Source organism: Cryptosporidium andersoni, assembly GCF_001865355.1.
Source record: "Cryptosporidium andersoni isolate 30847 chromosome Unknown contig_4, whole genome shotgun sequence".
Classification (NCBI taxonomy): Eukaryota; Apicomplexa; class Conoidasida; order Eucoccidiorida; family Cryptosporidiidae; genus Cryptosporidium; species Cryptosporidium andersoni.
In genome coordinates, this window is record NW_027122847.1 from 37255 (window position 1) to 65152 (window position 27898).

Genomic DNA, 27898 nt, shown 5'->3' on the forward strand with positions numbered 1-27898 from the left:
GAGTATTTCCCATAAAACTACATATAACTTTCCTTATTTCACCAATATTCTAATCTGATACCACAGGTATACTTAGCGCCATAAATTAGGGTTTCCTTATGTTAGAAACTTTCTTTACTTTCTTAAATGTCACATTAAAGTCTTATAAAAGATTTAATAGTTTCGTCTGGAAACTATCAAACAAAGAATTGGCCTTATGAATTATTAAAAAGCTATATATCTACAAATTATTAGATAGTTATAGAAATAATTAAAACTTAACTAAACATAAATATTATAAAATTATTTAGACTTAAGGTACTTTTATGCAATTATAGTCTATTTTAAATATAATGTATTATCAAGAAATCTTAGCTTCAGATTTTTTTTGTGGTTAAAGAGTATTTAGGGTCTAAAGAAGCGCTTGCTACAAGCGTCTTTCATTAACCAATTATATACCTATCAACTATTCTGAAGTCTATAGAATTTCCGGAGATTTCTCATTGAAATGGAAAAGGATATTGATGTTTCGGAATATTCGGGTGGAACTAAGGTAAGAATGATTTTTTAAATTATATCTTCCAAGAAACTGAGAATCCTCTTAAAACGTTTTAATAAAAACTCCAATAACTTGTTACATACTACTTTGCCTATAGATCGTTCTTCATCAACTTTATAATCTATTTGGAGGTGAAAATCCAGGTATTATAACTAATTCTACTCTACCTAATAGCACACACGAGTCTAATACATTGGCATCATTGCTAGAACAATATAGCAGATCAATAAATGAAGGTGGAGGGATTGGCTATATTGGTTTAGAATGGAAAGGGCCATTCTCTTTTCATCCTGATATTTTACAACATTCTAAACGGATGACATCTTTAACAGGAAGTGTTCCTTCAATGAATTGTGGTACTTTACATCATTTAAATCATGGATACATTACTCTTGAAAATTTACTATATATATTTCCACTGACAGAACAAGATGATGCAACTAATTCTGCAATTCGAGGACATGATACTTTCAAAGAGGATGAAATTAAGAGAATATCTAAACCTTTAAGTATAACATTACCACTAGCAATTAAAGCAGTTGCAGTAACATTTCCTAAATTTGGAATGTTCTCAGAAAAGGTGCAATTTATACTATGTGTATTAACTGAGAAATCAGCACATTTATATGGAATATGTTACGAGAAGAAAATAGATCACAATAGATCTCAAATTCCAAAATATGAACTAGTTACTACACCCTTAAATAGAGAAGGTATTGATGAATCATTAACTATCCAATGCTCACTACCATATCATAATAATTCATTAGAGTTTCTTTCTTTGCATGGAACACTGGATGGCCGTTTTTTCTTTTTATTAAGAAGTGATTGCAATATTTATGAAATAGTTTACCAGTCTAAAGAAGGATGGATTACTCCATACTGCTATATATATACTCACCAAGTGCATAGTTCAATGCTGAAGCGTATTTTATTTCGCTATACTATTTTGAGATTTTTACCACTATCCCAACCTTTAACGCTTGTATCTTTTGCACCATGTGGTTACATAATAACTATGGACATACATCAAAATTTATATCTTTTAACATATAGTAGTAATTTGAAAAGAGATTGTTTATTAAATAAAATATCTCCTTGGGGCAGAATGATTAACAGTTTGGGTTATTGGCTTCCTAAATCTGAAAGTAATTTATATGTACCTCCAACTCAATGGGACAATTTTTTGAATAGTCAAATAAAAGAAGATATATATAGTAAATCTAATGAAATAAGGAGCAAATCGATAGATTTTGAGTCTAATAATCCAGCTAAAATTAAGATACTAGCAGTATTATCTAAGCAACAACTAAATTATATTTTAGAAGGAAATAATGTAAAGGAATCTTTAGAAGATAATCAAAGAAATAATGAAAGATTTTTAATATCAAATATAGATCTCTCCTTCTCAGCAGACTATCATTTAATACTGACTGTATTTATGAAATGCGGTACAAGGCTTCTATTTAGATGCTCCTGCAATGAAGATGAAGTTTCTTCATTCACCTATACACAAATTAAAAATTCTAAGAAATCAGTTATATCCCCCAAGAGACAAGCGGAGTCTTCTAATCCATCAATTTTTGATCAGTTTAAACCAAGATATAAAACATCTTCAATTATATTTGGATTTTGGCTGACTGATATTTTAAATAATTCAGATACTAAAGTAGTAATTCAATCCGCATATTATAAGAATGGATTAACTATTATATCTTACCCATTAAATTCTATAAATAAAGAAAAGCAAAGTAAGAGCCTAGAAAGCACCATGAATAATATTAATAACCAATATCAAATTGAAATTCGTCTATTAAGCTCTGTTCCTGCAGATTTGACTACTTCACATAAATTTAACAGTTTGGGGATACAAAATTCAGGAAGTAGACTAAGATATAGCAAGTATTCTAACAATCTTGATCCAAATTCAGATATAGGAGAACCCATTGTTTTAGGAGTTAATGAGCCAATTATTGATATTTATGAAGTACCAACAGATTTATATAATAAAATGTATCAAGATTCTGGGGGAATTACAAATGAAATCAATAGCAATATACCGAATATTAACCCATCTATCTTACTAGAATATGGTGGTATTCATTATGGTCCTAAAGCATCTTATGACTTACTGGGATGGTGCAAGGATAGATATATCATTTTAATGGGATATACACATTACTATAGTTTGACTATAAGATGGAATGGTTTACAACAGGCATTTGGGTCAACAGGCCTATTTATGCAAATTATTCAAGAGGTTAAACAAGGTACAAACTTCCGTAGATTAGTTCATCCAGAAGATTCTTATTTATCATTTTGTAACTCATATCTCACTTCCCCTTGGATTGAAGCTATAACTGGAGCCTTAGCCTTCTCTCTCAGAAGTACACTTGAAATGCCTATACTTATTTCAATGAACAAGGTCTCCTGTACATTTACTATTAAAACCCTAGATCACTGTATATATACTTTACAAAACATGATACATTTTCTTAGTAGATCTCAAAATATTATTGGTACGGAGCTATTTAATATTTGGAATCCTCCAAAAAGCTCTTTTACAAAACCTAAATATTTTTTTGAAGTTATGGAAGAAGTTTTTACATGCCAAATACCCCTTAAGATGATTGAAATAACTACTAATATTTTAAAGTCTATAACTTTCATTATACATATGCTATTGCAACTTTTTAGATTGTTATACTACTATCAAGAAAGTCCATTAAATATTCGAGATGAAGTTGTACAAAAAATGAAAAATGAAAGAGCTCTTGACATAATTCTAAAAACTCCAACTCTATTTCTAGTGACATCTAATGATCATATCAACTGCCTGAAGAAGTTTTCTTCTTGTTTCATAAATTCTTTAGTAATATCTATGATAGAATCCAAAAGAGAAAATACTACTACATTTAATAATAAACTCTCTACTATACAAAAAAGTATTCACTGGTTATTATGTCCTAAGACAAGGAAATTCCTTACTAGATCTATACTTTCTTTTGAGTTGGGATTTTATAACTCTAAATATAGTCATTCTAGTATTAATTCAGCAAATTCAATTCTTGAAAAGTTTTTGCACCTGGCAAATCCATCTATGGATTCTACAAATCCATCAGTTTCTCAAAAATACTGGTTAGATTTTCTAAAAGACCCTACTAGACACGAATTACTTGAAAATGCTTTTTGCACTCTTACAGTGGAGCCCCATAACAAATTTTATGATGCTACAATTTTATTAATAGAACTTATTCAATTTTTTGACAAGGAGATAAAAGGAAACAGAAATAATTTTGAAATTAATTCACTGAATATGACTTCTCAATTAAATATACCACAATATGTTAATCTCTTAGTAAAATCTTGGGATTTCTCTATGTGTGATGCACTAATAGAATTTATTGAAAATAAGTTATCAAATAATGAAGATGAAATTGTTGGGTTTGCATGCAAAGTTATTTCTGAATGTCTAAAAGCTATGACATCTTTAAAAATTGGTTTGGAAATATTCTGTATATTTTTAAAACACTTATTAAATTCCTTTTTAATGAAACTATTTAATAATTTAAAATATCTTGTCTTTCGCAAGCATGGTATCTGCTTATGTAATTTTTTAATGAAAGATCTTGCATATATACTAAGATATAGTTGTAATAATATATTACCAGACCATTCTAATAAAGGAGTTTTAAGTATTATTACAAACTCATTCATTATTGGTATTGATGGAAATTCAGCAAATGAATCATATATTGAAACTATTTGCTCAATTTCTCTTGAATTAGCTATCCAAAGTAAATATTCACCATTTTACTTATTAGCAGCTATCTTTAACCTATATAATTCAAGGAATAAAACTATGGCATATAATAATATTGCTAGTATTCTCTGTGCACTTGGTCTAAATAATGAGATATCTTGTCAAGTGAAATGTTTCAACCCTTTTACTAGCCTGGAATTATTAGATATTGTACAATATATAATGAAAAATAAAATTTCTAAAGTCATAGAAGATACAGATATTCAAAATATATTTACATTGTTACCTGACAAAAAGTCACCTTTAAATAAGTCTTACCTAAATTTAGAAGATATGTATATTGTATTGACAGAGATTATAAATTCTCTCGAATATTTGCAATTACCTGTTTTAAATTACATCAATAGTATCACAAATAATACTGGTGATTATGATTATGTTTGTGATTTTTCGAATGAAGGCTTAAAAAGAATAGATGATATACAAGTATTACCAATTGAATATGTTCAATATTATTTAAAGAATAATATAGTTCAATCATATTCTGAGATGCTTTCCATAATATATCGTTGCCCTCATATTCAACTGTTTTCAATTATTGCATCTTTATTAGAATCTACAACTATAATTCGAACTGAAGAGAATGTTGATGCATTTTGTAGTCTTTTGTCAGATATGTTACTTCAAACCCTTCTTCCTCCAAAATCTCATCCTATATATCAGCTTGTATCTGACTATGACACAATATTCCCAATATTAGAGACTATGTTCGGTTTTAATGGAGATAATCTTCTTGATTCCTTTCTAAAACTTTTAGTTTATATTGAAAAACCTTTGATTGGCATAAATGGGACTGAATTACTTGATTCATTAGCACTTATGAAGACAATTAACAAACAAAAAGATGTAAATTTGCAAACTATATATATATTTCAACAACTCTATGTGTTATTAGCAGTCCTTGAATTTTCAATTCACTATTTTAAAACCAAAAAGGCCTTGTATAAAAGAATATATCCTGATGAATTAAATACTATATCTATTAAAATATGGAAAAATAAATGGAATGTATCATATCACTTATTGCTAGATACATATGTTTCGCTTATTGAAGCATGTTGTACTACAAATATCTCTAATAATCCATTTAGTCTAATAGTTGATCGTTTAATATCACTTGGATGTCCTCTTGTGACTGTTAATATTGCCGATACATTTGAAGACTTTGTTCAGCATCTAAGGCTTTGTGCAACTACAGTTATTATTATATGGGTTAAGGAAGATCTGCAAGACATTAGCTCTAATCAAAAAGATATTATTGTCAACTTTATATCTACGGTAATTCCCTTTTTAAGTGTTAATACTAACAAAATATTAGCAAATCATGAAGCCCTAATTAATACCTTACAAGATATAACCCTCAAACTTTCAAATAACAAGAAATCTTGTTAGTATAATGTTATATACAAGGATATTATAATATATACTTGCTTTTTAAATATCTAATCGTCTATACTATTATACAAAATTTTTAGAATGTAACTTTTCCTCCAATTTCTCTAGGCTACTACTTTGTGATGCAAATGTCATCTAGTGACGGCGCTAATTACAGGCGGTTTGTGTGTTAGACAATTTTTGAAGATCCTGCAGGAAAAAGAAAGGGACCAACGGGCAATAATGCTTCTATTTTGCACTATGAAAAGAAAGTAAGACGTTCAAACTATTTTGATTTATAATGCAGTATATTCATAGTATATATTTGTTATTTCGAGAGTAATAGATAAAAATTATAAAACTTTTTTAATATTTTTGAACTAATTTGTCTCAGTTAATTAGGTGTAATGTTGGATTTACTACTTGCTATATTTATAAAATTAACATCATTTCTACAAGTGGAATCTTATATTGTATGTAATGCTTGTACATTTCAACCTATAGCAGCTGAAATAAACACTCACTATCTTGGGGCATTGGTACATTATTTGGACTTTGAATTTCAATTACCATGCAATTTTTATAATCCTATAATTACTGTTTCAGCTCCTAATAATTTTTTAATAAATTCATTAACTCTATTACCAACTCAAAATGTTGGTATATTTGATGACTTTTCAACTGAATGTGAAATGCAAAAAAGTATTGGATATTCCGATAAATCTAACTTAGATGATGGTAATGAATATACAAGTAATTTCACAGACAAACTAATTAAAAGGAACTATCCAAATTGTTCATTATCTGCTGGTGCAGAAACGGAATTCTCAAGTATATTAACTTCTTTAGGTTTTTTGTCATGGCAGATACATTCACAGGATACCCAAGAATGCATATTAATACCTTCATATAAAATATTAGATGGAGATGCCATAAAACTTAATGATGATCTCCCTAATGGTACATATATATTGAGATTTAATCTAACAAATCCTTATTATATTAGTGAATATGGGTTTTGGAATTTAAGTATTACTAGCACACAAAATAATATGCCAACCATTCCATACTGTATAACTTCTATGACCCATGAGGATGTGGTGAAAGTAGTAGGGCCATGGATAAGTAACCTTGAAGTTGATAGCTTCACTGCAAATTCATATTTTTCTGGGAGTCATAATGCTGAGATAAATATTGGAGTACATACACCTTATGAAAAGTTACAATTATTACTTCCCGACAGTTCAAATGCTAGTAATATTCAATCTTCAAAATATTCATTACAACTAAAATTGACTTTTCCACCATGTCAAATGCTTTCATGCTTTAATATTTCGCAAGAATTTGAACATAATTTCTGTATAATTGAAGATATAGAGATAAGTAAATGCTCAATTGAAAGACGAGATCCACAACTAGTACTTTTAATTGAATTGGATTCCAAAAGTATATTACAAAGTCAAAATATAAAAAATAATTCTTCACTAAATATTAAAATAGAAAATTTGGTATTACCAATGAGTATTAGTTCTGAAAGAGATTCCTTTCTGGATATTGGATTTTATATTAGAACAGCTCCAACTCCTCAACCCTCCTTTATAAATTTTAATTCTTCAATTATAAGCAATGTAACTTTAGCTAATAGCTGCTTAGGTGAATGGCTACAATACGTTGTAGAAAGCGACGACTTTATAAAGCACGATCTGTATTATACTCCTATTTCAGTTACAAAATATACCCTACCATCACTACAGCATATCGAATTATCAGTAAAATATAGAACAACAACATCCAAATTTTTCCCTGTACTTATAAATGTTCCTCAAGTAACAATAAGTAATACAGACTCATATAGTTTGTGCTTAACTCCACCACAATCTGTATCATTTGATCCAAATATTATTCCTGATTATGCTATATACTCCCCAGAATTACTATCTGAAATCAGATTTCAATATTCTAAATTACAACCTTATATTGAGGTGTCATATGAGAAGTCTTTAAATTGTATTTTAATTAAAAATATAACATCATCTAATCCTTTACAATGTGTTTTGGTTGCTTCAAGAACCGAGAATAATTCCATGATATTTAATAAATATGGAGAATATTTTTACCCATTGTATAACTCTTTAGGAAATTGGAATATTAAATTTTATAAAGGATATAAATCTTCAATTATTTATAGCAAAGATGTATTAGGAGAGATTTATAATCCCTATGAAACAAATATTACTGAAATATCAGGACCAGTCATATTGAAAAATCAAAATTCTCAATATTATAATTTGTTGGTGTATCTGCTTCTATCTGAAGTTCAAAGAAGTAAAGCGATTGCAGTGAAATTGAGTTTACCATTTGATTCAATAAATTTAATATCTGATCAATGTGAAGCAAAATTATTCAGTCCAAAAGGAGATAATCAAAATTTAATTAATATCACTACATCTTGTGAAGATAACTCGATTATTTTAAATATTAATAGCAAAAGCAATATTGAAAAAGGCTGGTGGACTATCTGCACTAACATATCGCAGCCAGTTCCTTCTATTATGCAAACTACTTCATTTGTACATATTTCAATAGCCTCTTCAGCTTCACTAATTGATTCTCCATATTTAACATCTACTCTAATTTTAGATTTGAGAAGAACATATCTTGGCCCTTACATTTGGCCAGTTCCTGTAATATTGAAAGATAATACAAATATTTATGAAAATATTAAATACCAGTCAATAGATATTGTAGTACAGCAGCAAGGCTCATCTTATCATCCATTTCCACTTTTACCAAAGCAGAATATATATATATCAAGCAATTCTCCATATAGTACTTTTTTAGCCCTTTCTGGTAAACCAAAATTTTTGCTCCTCTACATTGTTGACCAATATTCTATTAGTTTGGATAAAAAAAGTAGAAATTTTGTATTTCCCAAAATATTCCCAAATACAGATATATCATATGATTGTTCGATATTATTTTTAGGTAATACAAAATATAAATATCCATCATTTAGACCTTGTAAAAGATCCCTTGAATATATAAATTCAGATAATATGTCAGCAATTGATATCGCAAGTAATATGAAGGTAATGGTAATGAACCTTCAAAAACAGCTGAAATATTATCAAAATTATAAGATGACTATAGTCAGTATAATTTCAAGTGTTGAAAATAGTGAAAATATTGACTTACAAATTACTAGTAGCAATCTAATCAAACCTAGAAATAATATTGTTTATTACATGATACTAAAATCAAATACAAACTTACCACCAGGTACACTGAAATTGAAATTGGATCCTTTCCCATGGTTCTTCGATACAGGTTATGAGCTTGAAAATCTTTTAGCTAAAAGACATATTGAAAATTTATATATGGTACCTCAAAGCTTAAAGATTTTACGTTCTTGTTTTTCAGAACAACCAAAATTTTCAAAAGATGATTCAAGCAAGTTAGTTAATCTCAAAACCAACCTCTCATATTTAGATGGTCCCATAAATACCATTGAAAAAAATATAATTCCAAGTATCCCTGGTTCTTGTAATAGAAAATTACTTGAATCATCCTCAAGATCATTATTTAATCTGAATTCATTCTTAATAATTAGCTTAGTTTTAATAACTTCTATAGTTTGAAGTATATAGAATACAACAATCTGAATAGAAAATCACTAAATACCTTTAAGACTTTTGTATCCCAAGATTAAAGATATATATAAATTGCAGTAGTATAAGCAGTATCTAAGTATTTGTATGTATTAGAAATTATAGTAAAATCTTTGTAACTTTTGAGTAATGAAAGATTAATAAGTCATTTACTAAATTTTATTGCAAATTATATCGTTCATATCCTAAGTTTTATATTATTTGATTTGCTATTCGAGTGATGTAAATAACTTCATAAATAGCTGAATTTATAGAACTATAAAATGAGCTACTTTTTTTTATAGTTATTGATTTATTCTGTATCTCGAAATTATTAAGATATTACTTTCAAAATTGTTTATTTGGTTATATTACACTAGATTAATTATATATATCTATAATATTACAAAGTCTTGTTGAGAAGTTTCACAATATCATAAATTAATGTAAATTTAAAAATAATTATTTCATAATAATCTTCTCAAATATAACTTAGATTGGTATTGGATCAACTATATATAGTAAACTTTGGTTGGATGATAATATATTAGATCGATATATAAGATCTTCCACAGCAATCTTTTAAAATTAAAAAAAAAGAAAGAAAAAGAATTAACATTTTATAAATAGTAAATATATTGAAGCTTTGAAATATTTTGTTTGTGTTCTGAGCTTTCTTTTTTGATATCCTTTTCTATAGCTTCAGATTTAATTGCAAATATTATCTTTGATGATTTCTTTCATTATTTAATACTTATATAAGTATTCGTACAAATTATTTATACTGAAAACAAATATCAATATTAGAACCTAAAGGTCATTCCAAAATGTTATTAACTACTAGTTCCGACAAAGTTTTAGGTATTGGTAGTATATATGCAATTTTTAGATTAGAATAAAAATATAGTATTATAATATATTAAACTTGTTAGTTGAACTTATTAACTCTCTGATTTGTAAAAACTATTATGCTAAGTATCCAAAAAGTCTGTTTAGTTACTAATTTCCAATTCTTTAATAAAACTAAGGTATCATTTTCTATATTTACCAACTCTAAATTTAAGATGAATATAAAATTTAATTCTCTCAAATATTATAACCTCAAATTATTAACAGTATCATCCTTGCTAAGGTTAAACTAAGTTTAATGAAAATTTACAGTTTTATTAAGAACAAAATATGGTCTCCATAAATATAAGTAATTAATTCCTAAGAGTAAAAATGTGAGAGGTTTATACATGTATAGCCTAAAATTAAACATAGTTGGTAATATTTAAAGTAAAATTTATTTGAAATATAAATATTAAGATTTTTTCCTAACTTCTATTGATAAATAATTGAGATTCCGCAAATTAATATATATACTAAAGTAGTTGTCCGACTTAGCTCTACTGAACTTTCATTTACAGCTTAAATTACAGATCCCATTTTGCCTGAGTTCCAAAATTTTAGTTGGTTAGTTCATAAATTTCCTATTCTGTATTATATAAGATATCTTTAATAACTCTTGTAGTTAATAACCAGGTCATTTATATTGCATAAGTAACAATTTCTGTTGGATAATTGTGTTGAAAGTTTGTAATTATATATTCGAAATAGTCAAAATTATTGTCTTAGTAATTCATCTCCTAATCCCATCAATTTCAATAAATCATCTTCTAGCTATTTCGGTTTCAAACAATGCAACATTAATTTCCCATCAGGATTGTACTGCAAGTTTTATTAGATGTTCCATAAAGACCTTGAGAGAAACATCATCAGTAATTACAATAGATCCATCAGAAACTGAATCGAATGTAGCTCCAGAAAGAGTGTTGTGAGTAGCAGATGGATTGACTTTTGCAAGTAGGAATCTTGCTTGAGAACCACCAGCATGACATAAAACAAATTTTGGTACTGGGAAGCGGTCTTGTAGTATTGCTTTCGCATCTTCAGCAGGAGCTAGTAATAAATTTTTAAAATTCTCATATTCTGGATTTTCGTGATATCCTTGTTCCTTCCATTGATAAATCATCTCTCCATACCACACAACAACATGGAAGAAAGAGTCTAGAAGTAGAATAACATTTGGTTTCAGAGATTGCACATCCAGTAGAACTGGTTGAGGAGGACCTTCGTCAAATGAATATTGTAATAAGGCTGGTTGTATCATTACTAGAGAATTCATCACATTTTCTCTTAATAAAACAGTTCTATAGTAAGCTGTTTCATCTGGTGATGCGTTAAAAGTCTGAAGAAAATGGCTTCTACGTAAATGGTACATAAATTGAGGATATATGCTGAATTCAGAAGATAGATGGAATGAATTAGGATCATCTTTTTGATAATCCGCAAATCTAGATACCAGTCTAATGAGTTTTCTATCGAGCCATCTCAGTACATCTAAGCTATCTTCATTTTCAGTTCTGACGACAGCTAGTCTTGCTATAAGTACAGCTGCAGCTTCTTGATCAAATCCTGGAGCAAGATCCAATAAGTTTGGTTCAGAATATCTATATGAAACAGTAGTGACTCTAAGCCTTCTCCTACCAGAAGGATGATTATAAAGTGTTTGAAATTGTATAAACGACTGTTTACCTGGAGGTATTTGTGTAACGCTCTGGGCTACAACTTCAAAGTAAAATGCAATCGTTGTATTCTTATCTAATGCTCCAAAACTCCATTCACAAGTATTACTCTCACCAATAAGTGAATCCCCTACTTGTGAACCCTTTTTCCCAGTGCCTGTACAAGCCCCAATAGCTCCACATACTTTAATATCTTTTGAGCATAATAATTCAACGCGTCCATTAAATGCTTGTTTAATATATCCTGTATTATCAGGCTCAAAAATTTTCTTAAATGAATCTCTAAAAATATTCATACTGAATGAATCACTCATGACCATATTACCACCACTTCTATCGCATAAAACTCTCATTTCATAAAGCCCAACTTGATCCAAAGAACAAGCAAAAATATCAACAGCATGACCATTTTGTACAGCTCTATGAGCTAAGCTTGCATAGAACTTAATTGCTTTTTGTACATGTCTAGCTGCATTGGAATTCTTCTGTAAGTCCAAATGATGTCTTATAGATTCAGCCAATGGTGGAGATACAATAGTACCTGGTCCAATTGTACAAACACCTCCAACAAATAACATAATTCTCCCACTTTGCTGAATACAACAGGCCTCCATCAATCCAGTTGCAACTGTTAATGCAGCACCTGTGCAACGTTGAGGACGATTATCAGTAGGTATCGGCCATGAATCAGGTCTTAGATCTTCTAAAATACTTGTTAAAGCAAACTCACATTCAGGTACAGGTAGCAAAAAACTATTTATAGATACTGGATTATTAGAATAACGAGGATCATGACGAGTTGTAAGTCCTAGTTGTACCTGGACTTGTTGAGCCGTTACATCTTTAGTCCCTCTAAATACATAAGATTTGGGGCATTCTGAAAATCCCAATTCATGTACGCAACAAACTGTGCCAAATGTGATTAGACCGACAAGAGCATCTGGAGGCATTAATGAAATAACCTGTTGAATTGAATCTCGCAATTCATTTAATTCAGCCTCTATTAAGCAGGTATCAATGACAAATACAAATACTGGAGGATTACTTGTATTTCCTGGTGTAGCTGGCAAAATATATTCTATTGAAGGATGCATTAATTCAGCTGGTAAAACATTTTCAGATATATGTTCAGCATAGTGAGGAGGAAATGGAATACGCTGTAATGAAAATGGACAAGTCCAAACTTTCGAGCGGAAGTCGATTGGGCAATATGGATTTAAGATACATCCAGATGCTCGGCATCTTACAGGTTCATATTCAACTAATTGCAAACGACTAGTATCTTTGAGTGGAGTGAAAAGGCAACCTAGTGGCAGTTCTATTCTTGTAGCTTCTAATTTTGTCGAAGGCCATATGTTCCAGTTAAATCTGACTCCTGTCTGATTCTCTTGCTCTTGATAATCCATCTACAAACTAAATCACTAAAATCCAAAGTCTGCAAATGATCAAAACTTCAGTTTCCCTTTTTATTTATGACCTTGAACAATTTCTGCTATTTTTTATTAACTTGTATATCGCGCTATTCTTTATTTCTAGCTTAGGGAGATCATAGAATTAGGCGGTAAGTGGGGAAAATTAGATTTTGCGCGTGTGTTGTGTAATAATAATAGGCTAAGTATGATCAATAGTAAGAAAGTGAAAATCCTAAAATCCTAAATATTGAAACCAACTAATATCCACTAAAAAGATATAGAAATATGAATAGTTTATATTGATGAGAGATTTTACTATTTCTATAAGTATCTAGGTTCAGAGAATTAATGTATTACTAGGTATATCTCCCAAGAAAGTAGGAAAGAAAATATAAAGGTAAAATGAAATCAATTAGAATCTATAGGTATATAGATAATGAGGTAAGATTTACTGATATTATAGAATATTAAGTATATGGCAATATCCGAAGTATGTCAATCCCAGAAGATAGTAATCTATAATTAATATTAGAACCTTGTAAGAAAATATTCTCGATACTAGTGAAAACAACATAATATAATTGGTAACATAAAAAAAATAAAATAAAATTTAGCTATCTTGAAAACTTTTAGAAGATTTAATTAATCTACTGTAATATTAATGATAAGGAAATTTCAGGCTTTAAATATTTTAATAGATACTTTGATAGATTAGAATACTGATAATATAATCTAAAATTTACATATTTAACATGACTATATATAATCTGGAATTAAATATAGTGTTATTTATTATTGATTCTTTCTACTTTCTTTAGAAAGGTAAAAAGATATCTTAATTTACCTCATGAAGACTCATCTTTAGCATAATATTGAATATTATTTATTATTTCTAAATGTACAATATTTGATTTTATATAAGATTATCCATATCTTATACAGTCTTATGTCATTTTATTACTATTTTATATTCTCGAAATATATTATATTATCATTTTAAACATTATTTACAATTATTCAGCTGAATAATAGTTACAACTAATAGCTTCGCATACATTTAATACTCTTGTAGTCAAATAACTGATTAACATTTTATCTTTTTTGGTTATATAGCTTTAAGTATTAATTAAATAATTTAATATTCAAAATATAATATAGAAATATTATGAATATGTTTTAATATTTCATTAATCAAGTAAGACTTAGCTTGAATGAGCTCATTAAATGTAATATAGAATCTACTTTTTATATTAAAAAAATTATGATTTTTGAGATAATTTCTAGGTCATATATATGCAGTTAAGTATATATAAACCCTTCTTTAGTTGGTATTCAAATATATAAATACTATATATTTCCCTATAATAATATGAGCAGTGTTGAATAATGTTCTATTTAAAGTTAATACAATAGCCTACATATATATTTTCTCTTAGATACTATCCGAATTCTTAAAATTTGAAATAAAAAGTGAGAATATAAATATAACAACACTTCTTGGATAAGAATAAATAATTGTTAATATCTATAAAGTATCTAAGCACAGGTATATAATTTATCTTATTTAATACAATTAAAGTCAAAACATACCTCTACATTCATCTATGAAGATTTGGGGTATTTATTTACCTTATAACTCTGCTCATCTTTTATTCAAGATTGGTTAATACTACAAAGAAAAGTGCTTCTGGTGTTATCAATAACAAATCAACCCATTGTGTACTTTAAGAGGTCCAAATAAATAATAGTCAATTTACCAGCAGTGTACTGTATTCTTGCTTCAAAGTAAACTAATGGCTCAACCAAAACAAGAGCTTGTACAATAATATTAAACTATTCACTCTAAAATTCATCAGTAATAGTCAAAATAAAATAATAAAGTTGTAGGTAGAATTAATATCTACCTTGCTAAACTAGAATTTAGACAACGATCAAATAAAAGCAATATAAATAAACTATTGGGAAGCTTATATAATATTACTGATAAGTCAAAAGTATAGTTTCAATATTAATCAGTAAACATAGTTTAAGGTTGTGTATGAAAGTCCCTTGCAAAAGAAGTATCCAAGTTTATAACCAAAATAATGATGGTGTCACTTAACCACTCCCCATTGTTCATCTTGCTCTACGGATTTCCTTTGTTTTGCTTCTTCGTTACTATTTATGCAATTTGGATGATTAACGGGTATATTTGCATTAGCACCTAACTGAGCAGAAGGAGAACCACCAGAATCACCTTGTTGACCTTGTACACAATTACCACTTACTACATTATTATTTACAGCTGGATTAGTAAGTTGTTGTCTTCTTCTATCTTTTTCTGGTTGTAAAAAACTCCAGTCAAAAATAAAGTCATATTGATAACCTTCACGAAAAAACAAGTCCTTAAATAAACGCCTTAAATAAGCATAATCTGGACGATCTTCAAATCTGAGTGCTCTACAATAATTTAAGAAGGTAATAAATTCAAATGGATGATGTTTACATAGTGTCTCAATAGGTGTTGCAATTTTACGCTCCATAATCTTATCATATTTATCTTTTTTAGATGTAGCCTTTAGACCTTGCCATGGCAATGTGCCACGATTAAAATACATCAGTACATATCCAAGAGCCTCTAAGTCATCCCTCCTACTTTGTTCTATTCCCAAATGAGTATTGATAGATGCATAACGGGCTGTACCAGTTAGGTTTTTTCCTTCTCTATATGGTATATGTGCTTGAGTTCTTGGGTCACGATATTTTTTAGCTAAGCCAAAATCAATTATATACACCACATTTAACTTCTTACCTCTCCCAATAAGAAAGTTATCAGGTTTAATATCTCGATGAATAAAATTCTTAGAATGTACAAATTCAACCCTGTTTAACATCTGATCAGCTAGCATTAATACTGTCTTTAATGAAAATTTACGATTACAAATAGTGAATAAATCTTCCAAAGATGGTCCAAGTAAGTCCAATATCATCACATTATAATCACCCTCAATACCATACCAATGAACTGTTGGTACACCTATTCCACCAGCCAATATTTTGTATAATTTTGATTCATATAATAGTTGTGGATGTCGTGATTTTACACTTTCTAATTTTATTGCAACTTCCTCCCCATTTGTAATATTTGTACCTAGATATATATCACCAAATGACCCACTTCCTATTTTTCTACCAAGTCTATATTTTCCACCTACTCGGACCTCCATTTAATTTTATGAAGGACTATGATAGCACCCCACCAAGATCCAAACTCAATTCCAATATTGTTTTTTTTTTAATTTCAAGATTCTCTATTTATTCAAGCCTATTCAGAATTTACCGAGATGTCCGTCAAATCCCGTATAGTATATAAATACGCGAAATATGTAATACGGCTGGCTAGCACGTAACGCCCCCTGGCGGTTATCACTTCTGCGGTAATACTGCCAAAATATTTGACAGGTTTCTTACTTCTTTATTTTATTAGTAATAACTATTTACACGAAATATTGAGCAATTTTGTTTTAAATATTGGCTAGAAATTTACTTGATATATATATACTGATTTATGTAGTTATCTATTATTTCTAAACTTAGTAACTACTCAAAAGTAAGAGGACATTTATTAAGATATATAAAAATACCTGTATATAAATGATCGAAATTTCACTCAAGCTAATAGTGATATTATACCTAATAGATTTAACAGAAATTGTTAGAGAATCTAAAAATGATGGCGGTTTTGTTGCCGCCCAAGACAGATATTACAAATTAATTGGGTATAACTAACCATGGTTAGTAATGACTTTTCTGAATTTTAGTAAAGCTGTAAAGCTAAGATGTTTATTTCTGATGATCAAGGCATTATACCACTTTTGTATAGTTATAAAGGTCGAAGGATCCCTCTTTATTTATGTTTTTTATTAGTATTTGTAGTTTCATGGCCATTTTCATCCTTTACATTAATATCTCCGTTTTTACTGAGCAATAAAACTGAGATATTCCCATTTTATATTGTTATTTGCATTGTTGAGGCAATTGCATATATTTTAAGTGGTTACTTTTCAGATACTAGAGGGAGAAGTCGCATACTTTTATTAGCTTTCAGAATATTTATGTATGGTATTGCTATTATTATCATTACTACACTAATCCATGGACTAACTTCACTAAATTATATTAGATTTGAAGTAGAGGAATATAAATCACATTACTCACTTGCGAATTCAACTGTATCTAGGACATGTCAGAGATCATATAATGGTATACTAGATGATATGTCAAGAAATAAATATAATCTTTTGACTTTTGACAAAACACTACTATATAAAGGAAATAACATAAAATATAGTGATAATCTATCTGGTAGATCTATAAATGGTACTTATATTACAAAGGAAAGTCATGATAATAAAGACTCAGATGAGTATAGTAGTTTTGATCATGATTCAACAGAAGATAACTTAGTACTTTGTCCCAATATTATTCTCTCAATGGTATTATTTTTTGGCTTATGCCTTGTTTATGGAGGTGCTAGCTCTGCTTATATGCTTATATTTATATATATTATAGAAGTTTCATGTAAAAGTACTAGCAGAATGCAATGGTATAAATTTTGTTTTGTTAGTAATGCTTATTGGCTAAGTTTATTAATATCACGTATAATGTCCATACTTATAATTAATATTTTTTTTAAGGAACAATCCGATTACTTCTTGAGCTTTTGTATTACGCTTTGTTCAATTTCAATACTATTCCCACTAGTTATATATGCATTATACATGTATCTAGAAGATCCTTGTTTGTATAGATGGAGTAGAATAGTCTTTTTTACAAATATAGAATATTTGGATTTATTTATAAAACATATTAAATTCCGAGATAATTATAATATATTCGCAATTATCATATCTTGGTGGATAATAATGTTTATACAGAAGGGAAACAATTTCTATGAATGGATTCATTTAAGTGAAAACTTAACAGTAGACTTAATTTGGTGGAATAGTTTATGTTTAACTTATGAAAGTATCTTTGGTTTTTTGATTTCTCTAATGATTCCTATTCTAGTTCTTCAATTTCATCCTAAATTTATGCAACTATATAGCTTTACATTCCTATCTATAGTTTCCTTTGGTCTTTCTATAAGTATATCAACAGTTCATCAAATACCCATCAAAACTTTTTCAGATTTTTTGGGAGCATTTTTTTTATGTCATGGAATCTACTATTGTTGCACAATTATTCCTTCAGTAACAGTGGTTTTATTAATTTTTGACATTACACATGTTAGGGTTAGAGGTACTATTCTGGGCTTTGTGTTTGCAATTGTTAATACAGCACCTGTACTTGATACTTTGATTAATAAATTTGCCTCTGATATCTTCTCAGTAAGTTGGAAATTCCTATTAGATACTGTGCTTTTAATAATAGCACTTGTAGCTACAATGATTCTTATATACAAAGTACCTAACAGAAATAATAATATACGGGATATATACCCAATGTATACAAAAAATAATCAGTCACTATCTGACAAACCAAATACATTTTAAGTTTTTTAAAATGTGTATTAAGACAGGAAATATTATCTTATATATATTTATTAGGACTATATCAAATAAAATGTTGTGCATATTACGCTTTAATGAAAGGGGGNNGGGGGGGTCTAAACGTGGTATCTAGTGGATCAGCGGTACCCCTACCCCTCATTATAGACCTCCAAAAAAAAGCCTACCTATTGGTAAACTGTGTCCCTGTGCTGAATTTATATTACTGATAGAATCCCTTAATATGTTGCCAGAAATAGTATCACTATTAAATTCAAGTATCAGTACAAATCCAATTGAGGTAAGAACAGCTGAAGCTTCTTTGACTAGTAAAGAAGCTCAGGATGGATTTATTGAGACTTTAATACTAATTATTAGTAAAGGAGATATTGACATTTCTATAAGACAAATAGCTTGTATATACTTAAAGAATAACATTAAGAAAAGATGGGATATAGATTGTATGCATGGAGGGGTGAAACAAAATGATAGGAACTTTATCAAAGAAAATATTATAAAGATGTATATCAATACCCCTAATATTGTTCAAACTCAGGTAGCTGAAATCTTACTATATATTTCAGTAAGGGATTTCCCAAGTTATTGGCCAGAACTTTTAAGTGATATCATAAAATGTTTTCCTGGAGATGAATACTTAAATGAATCTCTACTTAATAACTATGATAAGTTGAACCTATACAGTTGTACTCTAACTATGACAAAACTTGTTCTAGATAAATATAGATGTGCTGAGTCATCGAACAAAATACTTACTGAATTGAGAGATATCCTACAAATTATATGTATTCCACTGTACAAAGTTTTTATATTTTCATCACAAGCACTACTTTCTGGAGTAGTAATCCATGAACCTAACAATACAGCTATTTTAAATATTTGTTTATTATGTTGCCAAATATTTTATAGTCTTCATTGCTGTGATGTTCCAGAATTTTTTGAGAATAATATCCAAGTATTCATGCATACATTTCACAGCCTTTTAGAATTACAACATAAAGATGATGGTAGTGAATCTTTATTTCTAACATTCAATATAAAGAGTCAAATATGTGAGAACTTGCGTATTTATTCGGATAGGTATCAAGAACCTTTTGATCCTTACTCTAGGAAGTCACTCTCTACTATTGGAATATTACTAACTAATATTATTGCAAACCAATATCTATACGAAAATGGAGAAATCTCAACTTATTGTTCAACTCTTATTGATGAAGGATTAAGGTTGATTGGATCTTTAGCTTCTACTCAATGGTCAGATAATCCTTTTGTAGATAAAGGAATATTAGAACATTTAATTGAGAATATTCTTATACCATGTACATTCATGTCAATTAGTGATTTGTCATCAATAGAGGAGACCCCAAAGGAGTTTATATACAAGTATTTATGGGATATTAATGAAATCTGTGATTCTACATCTAAAAGGTCAGCTGCACTGGGTTGTATTAGAAGCCTTGGTAAATTTTACAATTCCCAACTTTCTGCATTGTTAACTTGCCACATTGTGAAACTACTAGAGAATGTTACTGATAGTGAAACTATTTTTGAATGGACTGAATTTAGTAGAAATACTTCACAACCTGTGAAATACAAAATTAATAAATCAGAAATTATACGCGAAGGAGCTATCTTCTTATTTATTTGTTTATCTGTACACTCTTTTTCTCGCTCTAGTGGTGTTACTCAACTACAACAAGATGTTGATTTGGTTGGATTTTATGATCAATATATTAAGAGATTTTCTACAACTTCATTATTGAGATGTTGTTCATTAAAATATCTTATAGTTTTTCGTAACCACTTTCCACCTGGTGTATCGATATCTTTACTTGAAGAAGCTTCTCAATGGATATCTGTATCCTCATTTATTGTTAGAATGATGGTTCTATTGGCTTTTGAAAAATTGTTTAGCCAAAGAAATTTAAATTTATCATCCAATACAGACATTAATTCTAATTCTACCTCAACACATAGAATTACTGGAAATCAAGCAAGTTCACTATGTTTGCAATTCCTTAGTGATGTTTTGAAACCAATGCTTGAGGAGACTCTATATAATAGTAGCAATTCTACATGTTTAATGACTGATAGTGAATTTGTACCAAGATGTATAGTTAGACTTCTTTCTTACTTGGGATTAGAAGGAAAAAGCTTTATATCTAGTATTATCCCTGCAGTATCAGCACACCTTAAATTAGTCACAGAAAATTCAAAAAATCCCATTTTTAACCATTTTCTTTATGAACTATTGGGAATATGTATAAGAAATACTACTAACTACGAACGTAATGCAATGGACCCTGTATTTCTACCAATACTTATAGATATTTTACAACAACATAAAACAGAATTTATGGCATACTCACTTCAAATCCTTGCTCTAAGACTAGATACACTTGAAATTAAAAATGAATTTTATACTAATTTATTTGTACATTTATTAGATGAACCTATTTGGAGAAGTTCAGTATCTATACTACCTGGAATAGTTCGTTTATTATGTTCTTATCTTCGTAAATCTTCATTATTTGGTGAACTTGTTCCAAGTAATTTGAAACAAATATTTAATCGCTTTCAATTTTGTTTAAGCCATAGAAGATTTCAATCCAATATAGCATTTGATTTATTAAGAGATACATTGAGATATCTACCCTATGAATCCTATTCAAACTATTTACCTACTTTAATAACACTTCTACTAACAAAATGTCAAGAGTGGAATCGTGCAGATGAAATAATATTAATTACTCAGATTGTTGGTGTAATGTTTTTAATTATTATTGAAAGACCACAAACTAGTAACTTACCTACTCTCATTATTTTATTGGAGAATATACAATCTGGTTTATCATCCCTATTCTTTAACAAAATCGTCTTTCCTAATATTAATAAGGCAGTATTAACACCACCATTGAGATTTCTTTGTATTGCTGGTATAACGAAATTAGTTAGCGAGAATTCAAATACTATTACAGAAGAGTTGATATTTGAGTCCTTTAAATCCATAACTGTTTTGCTAGGTGGATTAATTAATGATAACAACTCTATAGAGAGAAGGAAGGGTGATTCTACCTTGGATAATTTGGAATCTTTATGGGATCAAACGAATTATGCACAGGATGAATATGAAGTTAATTATCACAAACTTGTAACTGCATCTATCAACTATACTGATATTTATCCAAATGGTAGAGAAATTGCAAAAAAATTCCATCAAAATTTTCAACAATTAGTTATACTAGAAGATAGTAGGAATATGATAAAAATTACTTTTAGCCCCTTCTTAAACAAATTATGGGATTATTACCAGAATGACCCTACAATACTAGAATTAATTACTCACATAAAGTAATGCATCTTGTTTGTCAGATATTGTTAGACTTGGAGGTACCACATCTTTCTTGGGATTCTGTAAAGTTAACTTATTTGTTTTTTTGAGATGCTGAATACCTAGTATACTATATTTCCTCATTTCAAATAATAATTCTAATATTATCGCTTTATTTCAAGATTTGTACCTTTATCCTCTTAACTTTATGAATGTATTATCTAGCAATTTATAATTATAAAGGTTTATGGATATCTTATTAATATTGTGCAAGTATTAACCTGAACATCTCTATTACTTTATAATTACCAATCAATTTGCTAATATTAAGAGCTTTTATAGAATACTTCTGAGATATGGAACCAAAAAGAAGGCGTACTGAGTAGCTAATTCTAAACTATTTCAATAGCTATTAAATTTTAAATATATTACGAATATTAATATTGGAAAGTCAAATTACTAGTTCTTTTAAGTTAACATAATACCTATAATATTATTCTAAATATTTGGTATAAAGTCAAGTAATATTGAATTTTACTACTATAATTTTGCAGAATTTATATTAAATATGGCAATATAGGAAATTACTTAGGATAAAAATAGGTGACACTATAAGTTGGATTATCCAGTTAGAAAAGGAATTCTGGTAAACAGAATTGTTTTTTTAGTTAAATATCGTAAAATTTACAAGATTTTTTATAGTTAAGAACTATTGCCTTTAAAAGAAGTCTATATAAGCATTATAATTTCTTTTATTGCTTTATATATTCTGAATTATTGGTGATTTATCAAATACCTAATCTAAAATTATCTAGGTAAAATTTATCGCCTTAAATCCCAACATGCATCTTTTTTTGTGTTGTATAGTAAATAAATGTTTAGAGATATATTATATCAACTTTTTTTCTCAAAGAATCTATTTAAAAAGTTATGTTTAATGCAAATAATTGAACACTTTATCACCTGCATAAATTTATATTTGTTATTTAATCATATACTGGTATAAGGTTATTTATATTTTAGTATAGAAACAAATAGTATCAATAACTTGTTATTGAATATTAAATTCGACTTCATTTCCTGAATATCAATTAACTAAAAAATAGAAAATTACAATTTTACTCGAAGATTATAAATTATCTCATGAAATATATTTAAAAATAATTTCAGATAAAATCAATTTATGAGTCTAAATTTTTAATTCTAAAATAAATTAACAATTATTTTTAATTTATATTTAGGTAAATTATACTGGAATATTGTGGGTAAATGTATTATATTAGTATACTCTATTTTACAAGTTAATTAACAGATAATTCATATTCAAACTAAAGTGAAAATGTTCTAAATACAATTCATTTTATTTTCTTTAGTTGTTAGTACTAGATGTATTTCATTAATTACCAATTTTTTGTTTCATGATGATAGGTTTTGATAATAAACAACTATTTTCTCAATTACTTTTGTATGACCAAAAATATGTAAACGGAATTTATTACAAGTCACTATAATCTTTCTAATTTATTTTAGTTACTTATTTTTCTTAGTAAATTTTTCATAAACATATTAGCTAATTCTGTTATTATCTTAACTTTCTTTTAAAAAGTTTCTTTAACTTTTTTTTCCAGATAGAAAACATTTCTATAAATAATAATTCATTTTAAAAAAATATATTTTGTTATATATTATTATTTCTTTCAAATAAAAACTTCCGTATTGTATAATTTTAAAATAATTATGTAATTTCAAAATGTATTTTTTTTTATTTCTAAACATATTCTTAGTAAAACAGTAGAATAAGAAGTTAACCTAAAAATATATTTCTAGATTAAACTTGTTATTGAAGATTATTACCCAATTATAAAATATTAGTTAAATTATAGTTCCAATCCTTAAATATCTCAATAATGTAGTTTCATATAAGCAAACACATTTTATAAACTTCTTGAATTAAATCTATCAAAATCAACTAATAAATAATTTATTCTTTCTAATATTCACTATAAGTCCGATTTTATACATAATCAACAATACAATATTAATTTTTCTTTTTTTCCTTTATATAAAGTCTAGGTACTTAGTTTGAATAGAATTGTAATATATTTTTTCAATAACTGGTATAATTATATTCAAATTATAAATACTAAAAATTATTTATATATATTATAAACCTAGTATAATTACAATATTATAGAATTTTAAAAGTTTATTTTCTTCTGCAATATTTTATTGCAGAAGTTTAGATCTAGACATATATATTTTTTAGTTTAATTATACTATGTAAATTTTAATATTCTGAATTCTACTCATCTTTAAACCTTACATTTTTGTTATGTTTTGGTTTACTTTCACTTTTCTTTAGTATTCCTTTTGGAATTGGAATAGGATCTTTCACAATAGAATTATCACTATCAATAGATACTGTGTTATTATTATTAGGTTTTGAAATTTTACTAGTAAATGAAGCAGATAATTTGATTGGAAATTGATATTTAAAATTATAGTTTAAATTATTGTCAGGACCCGGTTTTGTGTTGTAATCTAAACTAGTCACTTTTGCTGAACCAGTATCGGATCTTCTACTTTTAGGACCTGGGTGAACTTTAAGAGAACATGTTATAGAAGACTTAGTAGATAATGAATTTTTATTTGGGTTAGGTTTTTTAACATTACTGCTATGAACTTTTTTAGTCTGAATATTAATTCTTGAAAGCCGCTGCTGAGCAATTAGAAAATCTTTTTCACAACTTGGATTATCTTTGATACAATATAAATTACCTTTAATTTTTTCACTTTTAGAACTAAAATGTTCATCTGGACTATATTTTGGAGGTTCCGGAGTAAATTCTAAAAAACTTTTATAAATCAAATCTGTTTTTATTTTATCAGCATGCTTGATTCCACCATACAAACTAATTTTATCAAAATTACTTGAAATTTGTCTAGAACTGTCAGAACTACCGGAATTTTCAAAAACATCTGATTTATTATCTTTATATTCCTTTTTATTAAAACCTGACTTAATTTCATGATAAACTGGACTATCAGACTTTGGAATTTTACTTGCATTAGACTTCACATCCTTAGTAGATTTTACTATACCCCTGGCATTAATTGAATCGACATCAGTACATGGAATATCGATTTTTTTATCTTTATAATCTAACTGACTTTGAGTACAACCTAAAATATTATCAGGGGATCTAGGAATTATAGCTCCACTAGATTTTAAAAAATTTGATTTGTAGTTAGAAACAGGTGATCTGTATGAAAAACTATATTTTGAAGTTTGTTCACCAGGATATGGTATCCTCTTGGGAAAAATTGGACTACGAGTACTATAATATGAACTACTGTCAGATTTATGATCTTTAAAATTAGAATGGTATACTCCATAATTCTCAGAAGTACCCTTAGATGAATGTATATTCGTATTCTTAAGAGATTTTAAATTATAAGCTTTTGGTACTTGTTTATTATCTTTAATAGCTAATATACTTGTATAAAAATCTTTCGATTCATTCTCACCAGGATATGGTATTCTTTTTCTATGTACAATTTTATTTAAATCCTTCCCATTATTTGATTCCCCATACTTTGTATCAGGCTTTAAACCGGGATTCAAACCTGAACCACTTTTATAACGAAGTAGACTATCCAAACCACTAAATCTTTTCATGTTCTCTTGAAATAAGTAATTTTCACAAGCTAAAACAAAATCTGCCACTTTTTGATATTCTTCCTTTAATGAAGCAAGTTTTCTTTTAGACTTATTCTCTCGAATATCTATTTCAATACACAACTCACAAAACATTTTCTTTTGATAATCATATCCAGTACAAAGTTGATTATTACGATAAACAAGTACCCTATGTATAGATATTTCAGTTATACTAATTTCAGCTTTAAGTAATTGAGACTCAGTCAATTTTTCTTTAAATTCCTCCAAACTACACTCTTGTGGCTTTGTATTATTACTAGTAATATTCTGAATTCTACCATCTACAAAAATATATATACATTTATGCAATAATGAAGTATATTGTTTAATTAATTGTTGAAACTGTTTTAATTTTATATTTTTTTGATTATATTTTTCACTTTTATGAAATCTAAGAAATGCTAATTTAGCAAGGGTTACCATCTCAGATCCCCTTAAAATTCCAATTATTTTTTTTATCATCCCAAAATATAAATCACTACAAAAATCCACAGCTTCTAAATCAGCTATTAAACTACTAGCAAATGGATCACTTTTCTCAATATCAACATCTATATAATTATTAACTAATGTTTCTCTAGTAGGATTAATATCGTTATTTCTGCTATCATGAACATCATCACCTAATTGCGGAGATTGTAGCTCATTTATGTCCTTCATATGTTTATATAGTTTTTTACTCTCATTAACTCCAGTATCTTGTCTTCTATAATCTGTATCATCTTCTTCTAATTTATTTTCTTCTCTATCATGTAAATTTTCCTTTATATATGAACTTGCAGAAATTTGTAAAAAAGATATTGATATTTCATATATATTTCTACAATAACTATTAAAAAAAATTGTGAATATGAATAGAAAAATTATTTTATGAACAAATATTCGCAATTTTTGCATTCTAATATTAACTTAAACCTATTCTCTCTTAAAGAAAAAAAAGATGTGTAAATTCCATTGTATTGGGATTAATCAATTGAATACTGCATACGATTGTGTGCACACCTTTTTTTTAATGGTCCTTTCTACTTTTTCTTTCAGTTATATTCAATATAAAACCACAATCTTCTTTTATTTCAACTTAATTATCTCAACATAATATTATTTGAGTCTATTTTACAATTACACAACTGAATTTATATAGCTACAATGAAAAATATATTAAATACTATTTTAAGTTATATTTACTAATCTAAATTTATACTATAAACTATTATTATAGTAATAATTAAAAGTATTATTATATGAACTATTATATATTAATATCACAAAATAATCTTTATTATTAGATACTATTGATTAAATAATAAAAAAGGTTATATAAACATTGAGATATTCTATATAATATTATAGATATATTTTAAAACATCCAAAAAGCTACTGTTATCACTTGAACATTTATATTTGAAATATAAAATATATATATTTTATATTTCATTTTATAGTAAAATATTAAAGAAATAATTTACAAGTATTTATTTAACTAATTTACATAGATTCATAAATATCTTGTTTAATCTTATAATTTGTAAGATTTGCATTTGGACTTATTCTCTGAGTATTCCTAACTTCAAGTTTTCATTAGATTTGACTGTAATCATGATGTTAAACAAATATTATCATTTTTTTAAAATGAAAATAATCAACAAAAGTGCTTTATACCAAAAATTTGGTTTATATCTCTTTTCTCTTTTACTTTTATTATCCACAACCCTTCTTTATCATTTAAAATTAAACTTCAATATTAAGATATTTTATACAACAATATAGTAGTTAAACGAATATTTAACATAAATTTGGTATTTATGATATTAGTAATGATTATAATCTTCTCCTTAATAATAATTTTTGTAGCTTCAGTCATCTTTCCACTAGTAGCTACTATTTTGGTCGTAATGATAATTTTGGTAGTAGTAATGATGGTGGTGGTGGTGGTGGTGGT

At 27.7% G+C, this 27898-nt stretch overlaps 7 protein-coding genes across 7 annotated transcripts; 4 read left to right on the top strand and 3 right to left on the bottom strand.

The window, feature by feature from the left end:
* Window positions 1-487: 487 nt before the first annotated feature.
* cand_001690 (uncharacterized protein) lies at window positions 488-5753 on the top strand (the record flags this gene model as incomplete). Its single annotated transcript, XM_067210417.1, has 2 exons — window positions 488-532; window positions 636-5753. 2 exons carry the CDS (start codon window positions 488-490, stop codon window positions 5751-5753), a joined length of 5163 nt encoding a protein of 1720 aa, XP_067068324.1.
* A 389-nt stretch (window positions 5754-6142) lies between these two features.
* On the top strand, window positions 6143-9373 carry cand_001700 (uncharacterized protein; the record flags this gene model as incomplete). The annotated part of the gene is made up of 1 exon (XM_067210418.1): window positions 6143-9373. The coding sequence occupies one exon, from the start codon at window positions 6143-6145 to the stop codon at window positions 9371-9373; it is 3231 nt and encodes a 1076-aa protein (XP_067068325.1).
* Window positions 9374-11081: 1708 nt separating this feature from the next.
* Window positions 11082-13355, bottom strand: cand_001710 (SEC23 SEC24 trunk domain-containing protein; the record flags this gene model as incomplete). Its single annotated transcript, XM_067210419.1, has 1 exon — window positions 11082-13355. The coding sequence occupies one exon, from the start codon at window positions 13353-13355 to the stop codon at window positions 11082-11084; it is 2274 nt and encodes a 757-aa protein (XP_067068326.1).
* Window positions 13356-15454: 2099 nt separating this feature from the next.
* Window positions 15455-16567, bottom strand: cand_001720 (casein kinase I; the record flags this gene model as incomplete). The annotated part of the gene is made up of 1 exon (XM_067210420.1): window positions 15455-16567. One exon carries the CDS (start codon window positions 16565-16567, stop codon window positions 15455-15457), a length of 1113 nt encoding a protein of 370 aa, XP_067068327.1.
* Window positions 16568-17179: 612 nt separating this feature from the next.
* cand_001730 (uncharacterized protein) lies at window positions 17180-18895 on the top strand (the record flags this gene model as incomplete). The annotated part of the gene is made up of 1 exon (XM_067210421.1): window positions 17180-18895. The coding sequence occupies one exon, from the start codon at window positions 17180-17182 to the stop codon at window positions 18893-18895; it is 1716 nt and encodes a 571-aa protein (XP_067068328.1).
* A 238-nt stretch (window positions 18896-19133) lies between these two features.
* cand_001740 (importin-beta N-terminal domain-containing protein) lies at window positions 19134-22262 on the top strand (the record flags this gene model as incomplete). The annotated part of the gene is made up of 1 exon (XM_067210422.1): window positions 19134-22262. One exon carries the CDS (start codon window positions 19134-19136, stop codon window positions 22260-22262), a length of 3129 nt encoding a protein of 1042 aa, XP_067068329.1.
* Window positions 22263-24540: 2278 nt separating this feature from the next.
* cand_001750 (uncharacterized protein) lies at window positions 24541-26856 on the bottom strand (the record flags this gene model as incomplete). The annotated part of the gene is made up of 1 exon (XM_067210423.1): window positions 24541-26856. One exon carries the CDS (start codon window positions 26854-26856, stop codon window positions 24541-24543), a length of 2316 nt encoding a protein of 771 aa, XP_067068330.1.
* Window positions 26857-27898: the final 1042 nt, after the last annotated feature.